This window comes from Aythya ferina (assembly GCF_964211825.1).
Source record: "Aythya ferina genome assembly, chromosome: 5".
Lineage (NCBI taxonomy): Eukaryota > Metazoa > Chordata > Aves > Anseriformes > Anatidae > Aythya > Aythya ferina.
In genome coordinates, this window is record NC_140301.1 from 57,695,035 (window position 1) to 57,716,131 (window position 21,097).

Below are 21,097 nucleotides of genomic sequence, written 5' to 3' on the forward strand. Positions count from 1 at the left end.
CCACTCTGTGCTGCTGGTATCTGAGGGCTGCAGCCCCCAGCATTTGTACCCCACTACTGCCAACGCCTCCACAGCTTTCCTGTTCTTGTTTCTTTCCTCGTTTTACCTCCACCACGGGAATGTCTCCTCAGTTCAGAAACCCCAAACTGGAAGCCACTTACTAAGAGGGCAGACTATGCAATGAATTTAAGCAGACTGTTATTGCACGCATAAAAAATCTGGCCCAGGTTCTTCTGCTGTAAGTATTTCTGTGCTACACAAGGCCCGACGCAGTGACAGAGCACGGGGCTGCCAAACAATAAGCATTTGTTCTACCTGCCCATAACACGACTCAAACCCACAGCAACAAAGGCTTCGGTGGGCCTAATCCAGAAGTTTTCAGAGCAAAGCTTGTTCCTTCCTTCCCAAGAGGGACAATGGCTGCTGGCTGTGTCCCAGTACGGACAGGTATGATGGGCAAGGGCAAAGTACCTGCAAAAAATTAAAACAATCTAGGTGCAACAGCTCTACTGCGAGCAAAAGCTCTGTTTTTAGCAGTCACATCCATCAGTGTGCTTGGAGAAAGAACTGCCTAGAGACAGACTTGAAACACTCTGCTCTGTAAAGCAGAGAAAAAAAAAAAAGACTTCTGCAGTCAAATTTCAGAAGAGGATTATTTTGACCTTTACTGCTCAAAATTTCACTTGAATGGGGAAAACAGAAATAGCAAAACTATCAAAAACTGCCTAATCTGTAATCTTTATAGGCCATCTTGTGACCCTGTCCCCCCCCTCTGTCTCTGCAGACGCTTTGTTTAACGCTGCATTATGGAAAAGTTGACAATTTGAGCCACCTGCTGGGTGCCAGCATCCTGAGGGGAAAAAGTTGGTCACTCTTCCACACAGAAGCTGTGAGAATTTTGACACCGCATTTGATGAGAGCAGGACCAGGTGTCCCCCGCACCCGCCAGCCCCAGAGGTCAAACAACTTTTCTATCCTGCATTAGTAGCAAGTTCATAAAAGAGCAGATTTTCAGAGTGTGCAGTTCTTAAACAAAACGTTAGCCTCAATACACACAGACATGCAAAATTACAGTCCTCCTGCTTCTTCTGGATGATATATTTAGAAATCCTATTAGCTGGAGAGATCAACATTCTTATCTGAATTTCCAGGATGCTGTAACATGCGAAATTAGAGCAGCTCTCTTAAGTGGGTCAATTATCACTACTGCACTTACAGCAGCTTTTCCCCTCCCTCCCTGCAGCATCCATAACGGGCATTAAGCAGGAGAATTGACACAGCAAGATGGTGAGTTGACACACTCCACAATGTAAGGCTCCCTTCCCTTTTTATATTTCCAAAATCTTAAAGAAACAAAGGAAATCACCCAAGTACTGAATCTCCACTTTAAAATCATGGTGTCCCTCTGGGAAGCTTCAATAACTTTCAGAGGCAGGACACCCTGGGGGATAACGCTGTTCGCCAGTCACACTCCTTATTTTCCTGCCACTTGGTATGACTCAGAAGTGAAGTTTTTGGCTTTTTTTTTTTGTTTTTTGTTTTTTGTCCCTGAGGGACAAGAGGAGAAGCTGAGGACCACTCAGCTTCTGTTCCTCTGGGGCAGAGCCATTCCACCAGTCTGAAAGGCTTCAGGTCATTTTCTTCTGAGCTAATTCTCATTAAAAGACACTGCAAACCACCAGATACACGTGGAACAAAACTGTGCGTTAAATGCAAGTACCCAGCAACATTTTAGATACTACAAAGACGTTCACAGGGGACTGACAGGAATGGCACAAGGCCTAAGGGAAACACAGGCTCTTCTGCCTGGCAAGATACCTTTGAGTGAGGCAGCTCCGAATGTCCCAACAAGTCCAGCAGCGCAGGGCAGCACCAGGAGCAGCCCCTGCAGTGTGGGGATGAGAATGGAGCTGGCTCACCTGGAAGATGGAGGACTGGCCCCAGATGACTGCAGGTGGACAATGCTTTTCAAACAAGCACCCATATGCAATAGCTAGAGCAGTGGCCACAGATTTTCCTCCCAAAACAGAGTTAATCTCTCAATAGCATTTTGTATGGGTTCAGATTCATGACAAAAGCAGAGAGAGAACAAGCCTGCATACTACATCAAATGAGCACATGGAAAGGAAAACGTGTCCATCCTTGCCATCAATGGCAAACATAAAACATCCTCTCAGAAGCGTACTTGCATCTCTCTCTATGGCAAAAAAAAAAAAAAGTGTGAGGCAGTATTGTCAAGTGAAAAAATATGATTTCCCTTCAATACACGGAAAAGGAGACTGGATATGCTGGCTTCAGGTCATGAGTCCTGCTGTTGAAATCCAGCAGTCCCAACCCTGGCTGGAGGAAAGGGTTGGAAATGCTGGAGAACTAGAGGAGAAAACAGAGAAACAGGTGCTGTTTAGAAACAGCACCTCTTCAATTTAGCTGAAACTAAATTTCTGTTGCTATACCGGCCTTCTTCATTATAACTCTAGCACTTTCACCTATGGTATCAAAAAGGAATCACACAAGCCACATACTACAAAATATATGAGCTCTTTGGAAACAGATGCAACTAATATGGGACAACAAGAGCTGCACTGTATTTAACGTGACAAGTTTTCATTAACAGGGTGAGACTCTCCCAATTAAAATCCAGCCACAAAAAAAGCTTGCCAATTTTAAAACTTCATTCTGAAGTGCAGTGGACAAGGCTATTCTAAGACTAAGTCCTAGCACCTTTCTAGGAAGTAAGACCACAGCATCTTTTACCACAAAAATAGTCTAGTGAAATGAAGCCATTTGCTTTGGTACATATTACATGCATTTTTAACTACACAATTTAAAATCAGTTTTTAATATCTTATGCCTTTGTCAAATTCAACACTTGGGCAAACCACATTTTGACCGCAATCATATTTAATCAAGAAATCAGTGACTAAAAAGACTGTCCATAAGCAAAGAGAAATAGAAACTATTTTTATTAACTTCCCTAACTAGAGCTCTGAAATTTTGTTGATTAAAGAAAATCTCATTTCAAAAGTTAACTTTTTAATTGGGAACATTAGGGCCTGCTGGCTTCCTGGAAGCTTAGCAGAGGTCAACAGATTGCTGGAGATCTAATTTTTCATTTCTAATAAAGAAGGAAGTCTTGCCCTTTTCCTTGCTAAGATGGACCTTGAAGTGTTAGCAGGGGAACAAAGATGTATCCATCAAAGGCTCTCATGGTGAGGCTGCACAAAGCCTCCCATGACAGTATGGAAGCCAACAGAACCTGACACTGCTCTAAAGGAAATTAGCTGAACACCTCTTGCAAAATCCAAAAAGGAAGAAAGGTTCAGTGGCTACTGCCTAATCCAGGAGAAAAGAAACCAATTCCTTGCTCCATCTCAGATTTTCTGGGTAACTTTGAATGTGTCACTTAGCTTCAGTTCTGCACCTGGAAAATGAAGATAAATACTCTCAACTTCCCTTACTGTGACATGAAAATAAACACATTAAACCGGGAGGCATTCAAATAGCTTGGCAATAGAGTGCAAGTACTGCAGACAAATAGGAAATAACAAAGTACTGCCCCATTCAGTGAAGAGATGCCCAGGTTTTTTTCCCAAACCCTTGCCTGCTGGCATCCTGCATTGCCTCTGTGATCCTTCCTCAAACAAAAGGGTGGCTCTGGGGCAGAGGAAGCAGGGGAGGAAAAGTGCCTGACACTTTCTAACCCAGCACAAGTTTACACACAAGAAACCAAGGCACCAAACTTTCTCCTGTCAGCCTTAAACTCCCAACGCTTACATTTAAGAGGTGTTTTTCTTGAATGTTTGGCAGAATGGCTCTCCGTGAACAATCCAGAGAAAAGGTCTCATTTGGCTACCCTGCACTGACCATGGGAGGAGCCCACATCTTTCCTCTGACTACAAAACACCACTGAAGCCATCTGAATAACATGGACATCAAGCTGAGAAGGCTGCCCAGGGGGAAAAACCTGCCCTGAACTTACCTCTGCAGGCAAACACTGGGATATTTACACAAGATAGCTGGTGAGGGAACTTTGTGAGGACTCCTCTCATGTGGAAAAGGTTTTATTTACTAAGGTCTAGTATGACAGGATTTGGTTTACAGCTAAGGGTGCATTTTCCAAAGAGCATCAAAGGGGAAAAAAAAGAGGAAAAAAAAGGTGGTGATGGAGATAAAAGGTATTTACCATGCAAAATGTTACTCATAAAAAGCCCAGGTGGCAGCATTGGAAAATATTACAAACAGAACTGTGGACAGTCGTACAGTTTTTATCGCAGTTGCATACAGTAAAAAGGATCACAAACAAAATGAAATGTGCCTCGATTTAAACAAACCGATATCCCACCTGGAAAGCCCTAGCCAGCCTCCCATTGTTTCTGGGTGACCCCGGGGCAGCCGCAGCCTGCGGCCCGGCCCGAAGCCACTCCAAGCGCGGCCTGGCGCTTCCCAACTTCTCCCTCCGGGAACAGCAGGACCAGCAAAAGAGCCCTTTGTTTCCATTCAAACATATGTAGGGGTGGAAAAGCTGTTCAAAACATTAAAGAGAAACAACTGAGGACTGTTACTATTCCAAGAAACAAATTACCAGCCCTAGCCGGCAGTGCCCTGAGCGCTCGCAGTGCCAGCTGAAGTCAGATGTCGCTGGAAGTGCTCAGAGCTGCTCAGCCCCGGCATACCCGATGGTTTAAAACCAGCAACCCCTCCATACAGGTTTTTATTTTTTTTTTCTTTTTCTCTGACACTGATTACACAGACACATTTTACAAAGAGAATAATAAATTAAAGCTTTGAGAGGTAGCTCGCCCAAAGGATGAAACCCCTCCCAAATCCAGCTAATGGCTAGCGAGCCGTCTTCCTTTGGAGCATTACCACTGACAAGTAACATAAACAAGGTAAAGGAAAAGCCGTGTCAAAGTTACTGCACTGTGGGTTTCTGTGTCAAATAAGCTAAAAGCCATCAACTGATGTAAAATGAACTCGGATCTCAGATGAAGTGTTAATCTTTCCAAAGAACTGTAAATAAAAGCTGTACTTGTAATCATTTTTGAAACTGAAAAAAATAGTTCTATAACTTAAAGAAAACAAACTGTTATTTGTATTACATGAGTATTTTGCATTTTGCTATTAATTCAACAACACATAAGAAACAAGGAGAACTTAATGTTTTTCTGTTTCAGACTGAGGTTATTCAGGCATAATTCCGACTGCACCAGCAGACTTGGCTAGAGTTTTCCTCACATTTTCACAGAGGCTGGCTGGCAACATGTACATTATGAAAAAAAGAATAAGCAGATATCCACGTAAGATTAATACATTCCATTCCCTCAAACTGAGTTCAACGCAGACAATTAAATCCTGTTCTCCCTCTCCAAATGCTTCCCACTCCTTTGGTCCTGCCACTGGTGAGTGCACGCCACCATTTCTCATCACTTCAGCCCCTGGCTATATTTGAGTATAACTCCCCAGGACACATACATATTTTGCTCCTTCTGCCATCACATATATTTATTTTAAATGCATTGTCTTCCATTTCAAAGGCTAATCTGTTCCCATCAAATCTCTCTTGCCTCTATGACTCCAGTCACTCCACTCACGCAGGCCACCCAAAACCATGGCATTATCTTTAAGCCCCAAAAATGCTGCTCTTTGCATCTTCTTCCGTGTTATCTCTTTCCTCTAAAATATGTTCAAAGTCTTTAACTTCCTTTTCTAAACTTCTCCCAAATAATTTCTTCATAAGAGTTCTACATCCAACACAATGACAATGAACATTTTGAAGTCTGTAAATCTTCTTAGCAGTGTTATATAAACCTAAAAGTGTTACAAATACTATATATATTTTGTACATCACATTTCTTCTCTTTACGTGCTATCCTCTACTGATTTCTCCACAAGACCAAAACCAACTGCAGGCTTATTACCCTGAACATGCATCTTTGTTCTTGCTAAAGCATCTCACCACTTTGCCATTCTCTATACCTGCTCTTGGTCTTTCTTGCTGTGGGAGCAAGTCTGCCTCCTATAGCACATCTGTATATTGACAGATCTAGGCTGGAAACAAATATAACACACTGATAATGATCATCATAATTAATCTGTGGAGATGCGAATGTATTTTAGTTTCAAAGGCCAGCAATATGTACCTGTCTCTCCCAGGTTTTCAAACTTCTAATGAAAGGGTAAGAAACCAGAAAAGCAATATATGATTCAATGTTCAGAATCTGTAATCTGGGATTTGTTTTTGCACTACACTGGCCTTGAAACACTTTAAAACAAAATCGAGAAAAACAAACCGGCAGAACACAGGCAGAACCTGAACTCACTCTCCCAAAGGATCACAGTTACATTCTTAATATCAACAACAAAATGAAGTTTGATTTCAAAAAAAATCAGCACTAAAAGAACTGAGCCATAGAGTCACGCACTATCACATCTTGATTCCCAGGTCACACAGTAACCAAGCAGGTAAAGATGGAGTTTTGGGGGATATTAATATAAAAATACAGAGCCTATATTTGTAGTCTTATTCATAACATACTTCTACCGTTTTATATGCAAGATTACATAGGAAATGACCTATTTTTAACAAAAAAGGTGGAAAAATTAATTTAGGTATTTTTTAAGTGTTGACCAGACCAGTATGTCTTGCACATTACTGAGATAGAAGCTGAAATATTTAAAAAAAAAAAAAAAAAAAAAGTATATGTCAAACAAAAACGGAATTATTGTTTGTTTGTTAGAAGAGTTAGACATACTTGTTGCACAGATAGCTGCTGCGTTACAATGTACCTACTTGCCTATTACAGCTCTCAGTGTTCCAAATACTTTTATCACTGCCAATTAGGAAAAATGGATTTGTATATTATGGTTAGGCTATGATTTAGTAATATCAGATAATGACTATAAATATAAAAATGTGACATGGGCATAAAAAAGTGGCAATGCTTCTAGCTGAACACTGTCTTTACAGTAACGGAGTTATACCATTCAAAAGTTTGCACAAGATACATTAGAAAAGATTAGTGTAATAGGCAAGCCTTATTTTAAATTCCATTATTCCTGCAAAAATGTTTGTTTTTTTAACATATAAACATGATGACTACAACATTATCAGAAACACAAGTTTTAAGATAAAGATAGATCTCAAAAGTAAAAATAACTCAGATCCTAAAAGGAAAAATAAGCTGTTCAACTGCTAAAAGAAATACAGAATGAAAACAAGCAATCTAGAAAAAACATCAAATAGAATACTGATGATTTGCACAAACTGCTTTAAAGCAGAAAAGGACAGCTAAAATAATACAGAAGTAATTGCTTGTATTCTCTTGGGTTCATGATACTAAACTCCAAATTGCAGTTACTGCAACACAATATAAAAAACATATATAAAGCAAATAAATTTGAATACCCATCAGTATTTAAGTTTATAGGGATTTAAAAGAATATTTACAAAACAAAAATATTGATGTCTAGAGCAATGAGTACTCACTTGCAACTCTAACCCGTGCCATCTCCAGCCATTGACTTCCTGCATGATCTTTAAGCAAATTTCAGAATTTGTCAAATGTCTTTTCCCCCCAACCTCAATCATGTTACCGTCCTTCCCACAAGCATTAAAAGAAAGATATCCAAGTATCTTGTTGGAAAACCCAGTGGAATTAAGATCTGGTTTTTAATGCTGACGGTGCACAAGGCTTAGGGTTAATTTTCAGTTGGTTTACTTTTTGTTTTTCCTTAATAATAAAAAAACAAACAACTAGCAAAGCACAAGAAAAAAACAGCTTTTCACTAGAAGAAAATGTTGAGAAACAAGAAATTAAGTTACTAAGGGTATGCAGACATAAATTTATGGATCCTTGAAAATACTACTACATATTTAGAAAGGGAAGAATTTTACTTGAACCACAGGAAAATATCCCACTCACTTCATTATACAAAACCAACAGCCATAAAATTAGATCCTAAACACTTACCTTTTCAATTTTATTATTTTTTTTTAATTATCTAGCTGATCTTTTTTTTTTTTTTAAATGATCTTTACTTGCTAAAAGTATGTTTTTTATTGTCACTGCTTGAACAGTGAACTTTTTGCCCTCCATCATAGGTGTGTTACCTAGGGGACCGAGTGATAACTCTCAGATTGCACAAGCGTGAAAGGATACGAGGAGTTCCTTCTGTTCTGCACACCAGGTAGAGACATGCAGCAATTACATGGGTCATCTTTCTCCCCCGGGTTAGGTGCTTGCTCACAGCCATCTTGAAAAAATTAAAGGCGGTATCCAGACAGTGTTGATTCAGTTGAAGCTGGTTTCCCAAGTGGTGAATCTGCCGTTTTCCTAGAAAAATTAACAAGGAAAGATAAATTCTTAACAACTTCGCAACTGAAGTGCTTTTCAGGGTAGGGTTTGAATACAAAACCAAGAGGGTAGATTTTGGATTTCATCTCTGTATTAAATACAAAAGTTAGAACACAGCAATGAATCAAGTTCCAGGGAGCTACATCATTGGTGGGCCAAAAAAAAAAAAAGAAGCCTGGATTTGCACTCCTAAACTGAAATGTATTCAAGCTATGAGCCCTGGAAAATGAAGTTGCAAAGATCATTCCAAGAGAGGATCAAAAACACAGTCAAGACACCTCAGAAAGAAAGATTACACCCCCCTCCCCAAACACAGTTTGAAAATTGGCACTACAGAGCTCAGCTTTTGAAAGCATCAGATCATGTCAGATTTGGTGTTAGCGTGCAAACAAGTGAGACATTTTGCTTCATCTCTCCAAGAGCTGATGAAGTTTGCAGTTCCTCTGACCACAGCCTAAGCCCATAAGGAAAGGGGCTGCTCTGAGAGCCAGTCTGTGATCACCACTGATAGGGAGGCACTTCCTTCCTCCAAACACTTTCACAGCAGTGCCTTCATTTAAGGCTTGGCTGCCAGACTGCGGAGACTCATTTGTGGCTCCAGGAAAACAAATGGGCCTTCACCCTTAAACAAAATAATAATAATAATTAAAAAAAGAGTGCTTCGGATGATTCATTGCAGGAAGCAGTACAGCTGCTAAGACAGATGTGGAAAGCAAGATTCAGTCCATTCTCACAAGTCCAGCTATAAAAAAGTGCACCGAAAAGATAGCTTAAGAAAAAAGATGCGGGGAAGTCATGAGGAAAACAGTACTGAAGTTCCTCGCCATAAAGGGGTCAGACAGCACATCAAGAAAAATCCTTTAATTCAACGTGCTGGACAGATGTTTCCAGTATGCATATTTACAGGAAACACTCATCTGTTCCCTTCAGAGATGTCAGAAGCAGCTTTGCTGAAGCGGGCACAAAGCTTGTGTGTGCCTCAGCAACCCTTCCTGCAGAAAGCGATGGTGACTGCACAACACTTACCCCAACAATGCCTGCAAACACTGCACTTCTTAATTTTATGCAAATTTCCTACATAATCATCACTAATAACATGGTAAAATGGTTAACCTCTGAACAACCTCCTGCCGACAGCGCTGGCTCGACTTGGCTTTAATAAAGAGTGACTCCAGAAACCCACCAGGGCCGGAAAAACTCTGGACGAACAGAAGTTACAGCAAAGCTACTGCTCCTGCTCTGTAGGGATGGCAAATGGAGGAGATCTCAGTGGTGAGCACACAGTCACTTGGGGCAATCGGGTACAACACATTTGGATGAAGTAATGACAGGAAGGATACGTCACCTTCCACAGGAGGTACTGGGACAAAAAGCTACCCAAGAGTATTCCAAAGCCCATTAAGTGAATTGCTTTTCCATTAACATCAGCAGGCACTGGACTGGTGGCTTTGATGCCTTAGAGTCTCAAATTCATACACATCTCCCCACAATTAAGACACTACCTAGCACTCTTCCTCCCTGAGTTTTATTTCACAGTCGACGACATGTGCTCTGAAGCAGGCTCTGGGTTTCTACAACCCTCAGTTAGCAGAGGCCAGTGGGGATCAGCGAGGCTAGAAAAGGTGCCTCCTATCAGCTAAGCTTCCTATTTTATCCCCCAACTTGATCCTGAGAGACCCACCCAATGGAGCAGAAGGCAAGACATGAGCAGGTCCTCGTCTGGCAGTGACATGCAGGCAGAGTTCATGCCTCAGGTCTCCCCCAGTTTGGAGACTGGGACCCCACCTTCAGCCACCCTCTTCCCTTTCCTCACACAGGAAAAACAAAGAGCTGTGGACATCCCCAAAGCTTACAGATCCCCCCACTACGGTACAAAAGCAACGGCAGGAGCTGTGCAGCTATCGAGCCCCAGGATGAGGGGACAGACTGCAGAGATTCCTGCTCTCCAAACTTATTTTTCAAGCAGAGCCACACTGGATCCACCTTGCCCAGGCCTCTGGGCCAAGAGAACAGACAGGCAACAGAGAAAGAGCCATCAGAAGCAATCCACCATCTGACTGAGCACGAAGCACGGGCAAGGAGAGGCAAGGAAATGCTCCCCTGTGGTTTGTGACCCCAAGGAGTCCAAATGGAACCCATTAGGGCTCTTAGGTCAGAAGTGCCTTTCACTGGTGGTGTTCTCCATTCTGGTCACACTTCGTCAGGCTGAGATGAAGACACAAAGAACTGTCATCTGTAGAGACTTTATGCACTACGTGTAGATGTACAACCACTTAAAAATAAATGAAGAAATAAGGAGAGCTGACCACACCACTGCGCCTCCCCCAGCTTCAGGAGACCCAGACCGGAATCACCTCAGCAGCGAGAGCACGTCATTCCCTCCGACTCAACGTCTTCAAAGTCACAAAGGCAACTAACAGGAAACAATTCCAGAAGTTTTAAAAGCAAAACTCGGACAACACTTGAGTAAAGCTTTCATAACAAACATAAGAGCAGCCAGTGAAGGGCCACCAGCTCTTCCGAAGGCTCCTGGGCTAAAGGCCTGCAGGGCCAGCCTGGCTCCCCAGGGTGGTGGCACCCACGGGGTGCAGCCACCACACAAGAGGTGACGAGGAAGCCACATCGCCACCAGAGCAGCCCAGGGCACACACCAGGGACCAGCCCAAGTGAGCTGGAGATGCAGAGCACAAACTGGACAAGCATCCCTGAGGGGTATTACCCCAGTACCCCCCTGGCCTGTCCCCACTGCAAGGCATTCCTCCTCCCAGGAACTCCCTTCCCATACAGGCAGAGCTCCACACCTCACAGGGCACTCGTTAACATTGAGAAAGGTGTTTATTTTTTTCCCCCCCCCCAGTCTTTCCCACTATCTGGCCTCACCCCCGAGCTACCATTAATATTCTCTGAGTATTTAACCTTAATTTCAAATGTTGAAATAGAATTCATCGTAATCCATCCAAGGCAAATAGTATGCTTGTTTGAATAACGTACACTTTTTTTAGCAGAGCTTTTCACCCAGCATCAATATTTTAAAATGCAATTAATTTCGGGGTGGCCAGTCATTGTCTACGGACAAATACCAAAGAGATCCGAGAGCCCAGAAAGGTACTCATCCCTGTTAGGAAATGCTATTTCATTACGTGCCATACACAGCCTTCTGCAGACTAGCAAAGGCTTTAGATCTGTGTGCTGGTACTTCCTCAAGCTGCTCTGCAGTATTGTCAGGCAGACAGCTTGAGCAAAAATAAGGCTGTGATTCTGCCAGTGACCCCCCCAAACGAACAACGTTACGCAGAACAAGCAGCAGCATCTTAGAAGCGACATGTGTCTCGATGACTAACTTGGTTTTGTCCTCATCTGCTACAGAAGAGGGATAAATGTACTATTTATAGCACCATCGGCTAAGATAAACATTTACATTCGGCAACCAGTCTCCTATTTACCAAAGGAAGATCAAAAGATATGTTGGGTTTCCCTCCTGAATTTAACATGACAACAAATTTCTATTTTCCTGGTATCTTACGCAACAACAGCAACAAAAACAAAGAGCTGAGTTACCAATATTAACTGCATTTCTGGATTCCTACACAGGGAACATCAGATCCCTTGTACTCCTCCTGGTTCCTCTACAAATTCAAGAAGCATTTCCACTCAAAAGGTAGCAGCCAAGAGAAGGCAGGTATCAGCTAAACAGTTTTTGTGCCAGTACTGCAGTAGCAAACTGTTGTACAGTGCCCTCAGCTCAGCCAGATGACAACCGAATGGAAATCACAGAGCAATATACTATCTGTTCTGCCAATCTCGCCGATTTGGTATTTACAGAGCTGAAAAATATAGATGTTATATTTTATTTAACTATAAGTACAGCAATTTTGCTCTGTTGGCATGTGAAGAGCAGACGTTTGCACTTAAGAAAAAATAGGGCATAAGAAAATAACTCATCAAAACAAATTCTCTATACAGCACTCCAGATAGCATCAAGAAAGACAAATATGAACCGAGACCAAACTCCCATTCGTACTGCCGGTCCTCAACATGAAAAACCCTCGTAGGAGTGCGATGGTATCTACAAGGCTGCTAAGCATTCAGAGAGCCTACCGCAGCAGTACGGGCAGTGCAGGGAGGAACTGCCGAGAAGCTGCCAGCCCTGGGGCTCAGAAGATGAGTAATTCCCTCCAGCAAACCCACGATACTGCAGCATGTCCACCAGCCCTTGGATGCACTTTCACTCCCCCTGCTCCTTGCTAGCCGGGTGGCATTTTATAGCCTGCTATTTCGTGTTCTTCTCCTGACTATCTCTGGTTTGCTCTACGCTTACCAGCATGGCTTCAATCAGCCCGAAGTGCTGGCTGATGCCCGTGCTGCTGGTCTAACCATATGGTCCCAGCGTGCAGCTAGCTGGTCCAGCTCTCTGCAAGGATGCAGCAAGCCTCATGATCTCAGCCAAAACAGTAGGAATATCCAGCATCGCAATGCAATTTATTAGCAATCTGCTCAACCCAGCGTTCACCAGATTACACTGCAGTGTTACAAACTCATCAAATAAATTGAATTGCTCTACTGGCTGGAAAAGAAAAGAATTTACCTTTAAACCGCACCATGCTCTGGGTTATAAAACAAAATGCATGACAACTTTCTGACTTTCTTATCCATTATACCCAGTAGAACGATTAAAAAAAAAAAAAAAAAAGCTTGAGAGGACAACACAAAAAACTGGCAACTACCATTTCAGTATTATAAAGTAATATCATTGTGTGAAACAGTCATAAATGCATATTGAATTTTTTCTAAATTGCAAGACAAGACGAGAACAAGCAGACAAGAAGGAGACAGAGGTAAAGCACACCCCCATTATGTACGTTTTTTGTGTATCAGTAGCGTGCAAAAATAGTTTCCTTTCTTGGGCCTTACAGGTCATTGACAGAACCTGGGATTTCTTTTTGAACCAGAAGAAGTAGTTTATAAGATCAAAGCTTACACTTCATGCTGGCCTTGCAATTTAGTGATGGCATTCAAATGGTGGCTGTATCTCTGGGAAAAGGACTAGGAACTGTCTTTTTAGAGGCTGCACAAGCCCATCAGCAAGGTTACAAAAATCCTTCCCCTTCCCTCACCAGTAAAACAGTAAATTTATTTTCCTTTAAAGAGTAAAATAATAATAAAAAAAAAAAGTCTAGAAACAACAGAAATTTTATGATGTTTAGGACAGATACCAAGCAGTTCCCATTTACTTCTCTAAGGCACATCATACTGGGCAGGGTGAGGAATAGAGAAAGAAAAAAAAGGAAGAGAGAAAAAGAAGCTTGCATTTCTATAAGCAGCACACAAAATCAAGTTCCCAGGCTACCAAGTAGTAAAGTTTATCACGCTCCTGAATCTGCATCTACAAACAAAAGGCCCTTTTCTGGTTTTAGTTCCAAGTCTACTAAAAAAAGTGTTTCTACTCATCCAATTCCCAGCACGCTGAAAGAAACAAACACTCTCATCTCTTCTCAGCTGATGCCAATCTCAGTGCTTTAGACACGCACGTAAGCCTCAAACCGAGAAGTTCAGATAGGACAGCTGAATTCCTCTGTCCTTTTAGGTCAGAAAATTTACACACTTTGGACAGAGGAAACTTGTTATTACAAAATAAAATGTAGAGGTTAGCAATCACTGCCACAAAAACAGATCTGAAGAAAAAACTTGGTAATACTAAATAAGTGGCAGCTGACAGCAAAACTGCAGCTCCATTTTTTTATAGAAGCAAAATAGAAAAATGGGGAAAAAAATCAGACCCATTCTTTACAAGCAATTTTCTGTCTTTTATGATCTTGTTACTACAGAAACATCTTATTCTTTTCCACTCTTCAAGAGGGATCATACCTTTTTTTGTCAAGTAGCAACTTGTTATGTCAAGTAGCTGCAGCTATTTATTACTCTCCTCTGGCTTCTGCCTGCTCATCCGCAGCTCTTCCCTCCGACCAACGAAGGCCGTACTGCTGCTATTTCAAAGTAGCGCTTTTTATAAGTTTCATAAGTTTCCAGGGAAATAACAGGCAACGCACAGCCAGAGCCTAAATGAATTGTTATTACAATACTAAACTGCATCATTAAAATCAAAGCATAAAGATTTCCTCCCCGTCTGCTATTTGCTCGAGGGGCTCTGGAAACTAATGGTACCTGAATTGGGCGATGGAGTCGTGTTAACAGCACTAATCCTTTTCTGCAAAAAGGGATTGTTATGGTAACAAACACTGGATTCTATTAAAGGAAATGATTTGGGTGACTTTTACTTGGGTATTCATTTTCCGAATCTGAATTACTTTATTGACTGAATTTTACGTGCAGATTTCATTCTGCATTTGGTTTTACGCTCCTTTTATTTTCTTGCTTGGAAAAAGCTCACCAGAAGAACTCCCTGGAAAAGAAAAAAGAGCAATTCTTATGTGTGGGTATCCCTGCATGCTTTGTCATATCTTTCAATTTCAGTAAGTCCCAGCTCAAAGCCTGAATGAATTTCCTGCTCTTTGCTCCATGCCAGGCTTCTGTGCTGTTTGTATTACAAACGAGTAAAACAAACAAACAAAGCCACAACAGGGAAAGTCCAGGAACATCAGCACGGCTACATTTATGAAGGCCGGTCCCAGAAGCCTAATCAAGAGTAGGGTCCCATGATCAAAGACAAGAAAAACATTTAAAGGCCAAACAATGGCGGGAGGAAGGGAGGAAACCGCAGCGCTGACTGCAGCGATCGCACTGAGCCTTTCCAGCAACTGGCACCACAGGCAAGTGAGAAGCAGCTTTATCTCCGCGAGCCTGCAAGGAAAACGGCCAACGAGCACTAAAAGCAGCAGCACAGCAGGGCATTATAGCAGCGCTGACCTAGCACAACAGCTTTAATTTTATTAAGGATGGCTAAGAGGCATTCCCAGCAACACCTCATTCATTGCCTGCAAGGAGAGTGATGGGAGATGCTGGCCTCACCCCCATGCTCTGCCCACCTTCAGCCAAGCCCCAAACCCTGACCCTACTGTTGCTGAGGTGCCCGTGGTCCCTAAACCTGTGTTTTTTTCCCAGAACAACCCCAGGTCCCCCAGGAGAGGTGTGGGGCCTGGGGCTGAGCGCTCCAGAGGCAGCTCCTGGAGGAGCCGGCTGCCACTGGGGTCTCCACGCAATGGAGGGGATCCCAGCCTTGTCCCTGGACGTTCCCACAGCTGTGCCTGCACGACTGGGGGGATGCACTGAAAAAAAAAACAAAAACAATTTGTGAAACAATCCTTGTGAAATTAAAAAAAAAAGACTTAAGCCAGACCTGTTTAGCCAAGGATTGATGCCTCTACTTTACTTTCTTATGGCCAGAACCACGCTACGTCAGTCCCAACCTGCAGCACTCAGTTCCCTGCCTGCTGACATCCACCCAACCCAGCCGTTCTGCCTCCCACAGGAGCACCCCAAATACTAGCTGAAGCTCCCCGTCCCTCCTGGTGAAGAAGCCCTTCTGTCGTGTGTCAGAGGCTTGTTCGTTCAGCTACAGAGAGCTACAGCAGGTGCCGCCACGATTAATGGCTTAAAAATTCAAATAGTCGTCACTGCCCCAACTACTTCTTAAATATTTGATGCTAAGCTACTTTTCTTCCACCTAGAAAATCTGCTGTTAACATCTCTTCCCAGCACTTATCTGTACTTCTTTAAGTATTCATTCCCTCAATTTTGGTCCTTGTGTTCCATTAATGCCAACACAGGCCTGCGAAATGCCCACATAACTCCCCCCCAACCCCTTTTTCCATTCCCTGATTATAAGATATCACTCCCACCTGGACAGGCTCCTTTCATACACAGCAAACGGCCATTTGAATTCATTTCCCCTGCAGTTCTGAAAACCTTGGCACTGCGAGCAGTTCCTCTGATTTGCTGCGTTGAGTTCCTGGATCCCTGCTCCCCTTGCAGGTGCTGCTGCAGCCTTGTTCCCATTTTATCCATCTAAACACTACTCTGGGTTCAACAACAGGCTGCTGAAGCCCTAGGGTTTGTTCGTGGGCTGTACCTAACCGATTGCTCTCTTTCTCCATCATCCTTAGACAGTAGCTTCCTTGCTTCTTATCCTTAACTATTATTTACTTGCTTTTTAAATCCAGCTAAAGAACTTTTTGCTAATAAAATCCTTACAGAACTTAACTTCTGCTATCACAAGTAGGAAAACCACGCTTGATGCTGACATTAAAAGAAAATACACAGAAAAGCAACACGTGGTCAATTCACTCACATCTGAAGGCACGGCATCACGACTGAGCCGAGCTGAAGCCCAAGCCGTTGCTGCAGGCAGCACTCCCACCTCCAGCCCGACGTTTATGACAGAGAGGAGGGAACCTGCCCTGCTGAAAATCAGCCTGAAGAAGAACAGAAAGTCAAGTTTTCATTTGGAGCAGCTCCCCCATAACTCAACAAGCGGCCTCCCAAGCCCCGAGCTGGCGGAAGGTGGCTGGGGCGAGGAGAAGTGCTGTCAGCAGCAGCAGCACACACGTGGATCGACTTAAAGCGAATGTGAGAGCACAGCCTAAATGGGTCAGAGAGAAGCATACACACAATCCTTACGCTTCCTCCCGCTTCTCGGCTACTGCTCCCAGCCCTTGCTGCTCTTCTGATCCAACCTGCTTGCACAAGTCTGACTTATCACAGCTTAAATACGTGCTAACCCGTTCATTTAGTTGTTAGTGCACTGAAATGGGTTTTGGGTTTTGTACGACCCTTTTTATTTCCTGAAGTTTTATCAACTGATTTTTTTTTTTTTTTTTTTTTTTTACTGTTTTAAAGTTGAAACAGCTGGAAGGCCGCACTGCTGGCAAGAACCTGGAGTACACGCATGATTAATATAAGATAGCCCTTGCTTATCTGACATCACAGGAGTTAGAATGAAAAAATTAGGGTATCAGGAGCTTTTAGGTCATGGTAGCTATTGAGCATGCAAGGCATCCTTCTGACAGCACCATCAGTTAGGCTATGCTTTAAGCTTCCTCTGTTTTATTTGGACAGTGATTTTTTTTTTAATTACACTTTAAATGACAGTTTTTCTGATTTTTCTATACCTTTACACACTTAAAGCTTTTTTTTCCCTCCACACTTACCAATTACCAATTGTTACTCTTGTCAAAACAAGAAATGAAATATTTCTGCTGTCACACAGCATTACTGCTGATCCAAGCACTACGCTCAACCATCCAAAATTTCTATATTACTGCAAGAAAAAAAAATTGCTCGTGACATAACCTGACAGTTTGGATTTTTTTTTTTATTTTAAACTTTAAAAAAAACAGTAATTTGAGTATTATTAGAGAGGTCAGAAATTGTTTCCCACCTACAAAGCAAAAAGCATCTAACTAACAAACAACTTTGTCCAATCTACACAAGGAGGAAAATTCAAGAATGCAGCATCATATGCAAGCAGAATCTGTTGCCTATCGGTGAGAGTTGTCAGAACATTTAAAACAAAACAAAAAAGTGAGGGCTGAACACAACAGGATTCACTGCTGCAGTGGAAAACTTTATAGATGCGCAGGGCGTATAAATCAGCGCAGTGTTATCTGCTCGCTGACAGCAAGTTCTAGTCCCTTCCCTGCGGATCAGGGCTTTTGCAAGGCAAAGAGTGAGAACTGAAAACTGACAGGAGCCGTTTTTCAGAGTCCTGCGGACACCGCGGAAGGAGGCAGGAACCCCAGATATTACTGATCCACTTGGGCAAGGAGGCAGGAGCTGGAGGTATCCCCTGGCCAGAACTGCAGCTGGATGAGGGCAGGGAGATGGAGAGGAGCAGAAGCAATCGAGTGACTGCAGCTGAGCAATTACCTCTCCGCTGCACTGCAGTGACTATTAGCTAGAGCCATACATACTAAGAATGTTTTAAAAAAAAGTTTAATCCACCTTCCCTGCTATAAAAGCCAGCACAGCCCTTCCCTTTTCCTGACGAAAGGCTCCTGTGCATCTCTGTAAGCCTTCCCTAGCCTCCTCATCCACCTTTTAATACTTATCTTTTATTACATGCCTGAGAATTTCCTTGTCCTCAGACACACGCAGAACAATTTTGCTCCCCTAGAGTTCAGCTCCGCTCTTCTGCATGCCAGTTGTTCTATCAAAATACAACCGGCAGTGGTAAATTATTTCCACTCCCCGTCGTCCAACTGTGCAGGCAGAGAAAAACCTTACTGACAGAGACTAACACCGCTTTGCTCGCAACCTGTGCTTGGCCTTAAGGTTGCTGCTGCTGCTGCTTCAGGACTGGAAAAGGCCTGCAAGCCTCATGCTACTTCCAGCATCTGGCTTGGGGGTTGCCTTTTTTCTTTTCTTTTTTTTTTTTTTTTTTTTTTTTTTTAAATGTATTTGTTTTCTCCAATTCTACATGCAAATGTAACAAAAGGCCCTCTCTCCCCATCCAGACCATACCCAGCTGGCAAACGCATATGACACAGTAATTGCAAAAGTAAAAACTTCATAAATATCAACTAATTGGCAAATTCCTTAAGCCACCTCAAAAAGGGAAATGCAGAGAAAAAGCATCAAGGGAAAAAGGACGCAGAGTGAAGTAGTTGGAGGGGGTGTGAAGAAAAAGAGGCAGTTATTAACAATATCAAAGGGATAAGAGATAAAACACGATCTAAAAATGGAAGCAGAAAGAGAAGAAGTGAAATCAAGCTGGAAAAGGCACAGAGCCATAACAAAAACAAGAAAGATTGTATTAGGTTAATACTTATTTAAGGTATTTTTATGTGAGGCTGACAAGAGCAGTCAAATATTTCATTCCTTTATCTAAAAGGGATAAGAAGCCCAGCGGTTAGGTAAAAGAGCATCAATCTTTATTCGGGCTGCAGCTAAAGAATGCAATTCTGCCCTCAGTTTGTCCCTGGCAGCTGAGTCCATCAGCTACTGATAACGAGGAGCATGAATGTGAGGGGGCTGCTCTCCTTTACTGCTACAAAAGGCCTATTTAGATCAGAGCTATGACTGCCCGATAATTTTATCTGCGCACAGCCCCTACACGATGGAAGAAGTTAGGGACAGAGCTTCAACCTCAACTTCTGCATTTCCTTCCTTTTGAAACTAAAAATAAGTGAAGGTTGCCACAAATCTCAGCTAAACAATGAAATAGATGGGTGATGCTATTTATCAAACCGCTCTCTTGTGCTATCTGCTTTGGCTTGGAGTTGAGAGGAGATTTATGGCCAACGAGAGAAGGCACATATTTCAGACACAGTCCTACGTTTCTTTAAACAATAACATTTATGTAAGTCAGATGTACAGACTGTTCCAGTAAAGGGTTAGAACTACAATGCCATCTATGTATCCCTACAGAGCCAACATGTCCCTCTCGGAAAAATATTTGGCATATTTGAGCAGTATCCCTCTTTATGTATGTAATCTCTTCCATTTATAAGAACCTATGCAGCACATACAATATACCATTAACAACTTTTCCAGGTGGAGCGAATTATCCCCAGGCTTTGCTTTCCTCAGGAACCCCAATCACCCTCAAATTAAAGAGGGAGAACGTGGTGGCGGGGGGACAACGACGACTGTGAAAGACCCAGGGATCGAACGTCCAGCCTTCATCACATTACTGAACATGATTTGTTAAGAGAGGAGCAGAAGATCAGTAGATTTCTGGAAGATAATGGAAGTTTAAACCATAAATAGAAATGTACATGAGCTCATGACTAAGACCTAATGACATGAACTTAAAGGAAAATGTAAGCACCATTTTAACAAGAACTTACCACACAACTCATCGGACCTCATAACAGTTTCCCAAGGGAACTGGTGGAAAGCCCTGCTGCTTGGAACAAATGAATCCAGGAAGAGCAAGACACAAGAAAAACCACACAGCATGGAGCAATTCCATAGAAGAAAAATAGGCCGTGCTGATTTCCTAGGTTGAAGTTCTCATGTTTTTGCAAAATTGTAAAGCTTAAGAGAAAGGGGCAACTTTCTATGACAGAAACATTGTGTGCTCTGAATGTACAGAAGAGGAGGAAACATCCTCCCCCCACGTTCCCAAAATTGCCATCTCTGCTGGCTCAGTACAGCAGCATTTCAGCCCGTTTGCAGTTTGGTAGCACATCAACACAGACCCAAGGGCAATCTGACAGAACAACCCAGCCTGTAGAGCAAAGATCCACCTACTCAACTTCCCACCTCTTCAAAAACCTTTTCCATAGTCACCACTCCATTCTAAATTAAATATTGCATTAATGACACTTTGAGCAAACCAACCAACAACAATAAAAACACAACACCACTCAAACGGTGTGGAATTTCTTCCACAATCAAATCTTTAGATACCAGCTTCCTTGGCTCTTCTAGATGATCCACCCACCCCCTGGGTGCTGGTCCTTAGTAGTTAAAGACAATTTCAGGTAAGGACAATTACATTCTCCTCTTCACATGCTAAACCTCAAAGATCAACTGCAACACACCTTTCTGTGCAGTCTGACTCCAAGACAGGATGTGAGATTACCCATTAAACATACATATCCAGGACTAGATGCATTATTAATTCATTTCCCCCTAGGTAATATGGCATGGTGAAAAATAGCTACCAGAGAACATACTGACTAAAGACTTAAACAGAAATCAGTGGATTTACGTGATGATTGCTATGCAGCAACCTCACAGACCTCATTAAAGGAGATATGGATTCTCCTCCCCTGACACCGCCACTGCTCCTACAGGGTAGGCACTGATGTTTAACACAAGGAGGAATATTGATTGTAACC

At 42.5% G+C, this 21,097-nt stretch overlaps 1 protein-coding gene across 3 annotated transcripts in view; it reads right to left on the reverse strand.

Annotated features, from left to right (window-relative positions):
• BRF1 (BRF1 general transcription factor IIIB subunit) overlaps window positions 1–21,097 on the reverse strand; it is a gene marked incomplete at its 5' end in the record, with an annotated part of 169,169 nt that overhangs the window by 118,768 nt on the left and 29,304 nt on the right. For all 3 annotated transcript variants that reach the window (XM_084522788.1, XM_084522789.1, XM_084522790.1), the window contains one exon: window positions 8,160–8,333. In XM_084522788.1, the coding sequence (XP_084378914.1) occupies window positions 8,160–8,333 (174 nt within the window). The remainder of the gene's footprint in view (window positions 1–8,159; window positions 8,334–21,097) is intronic.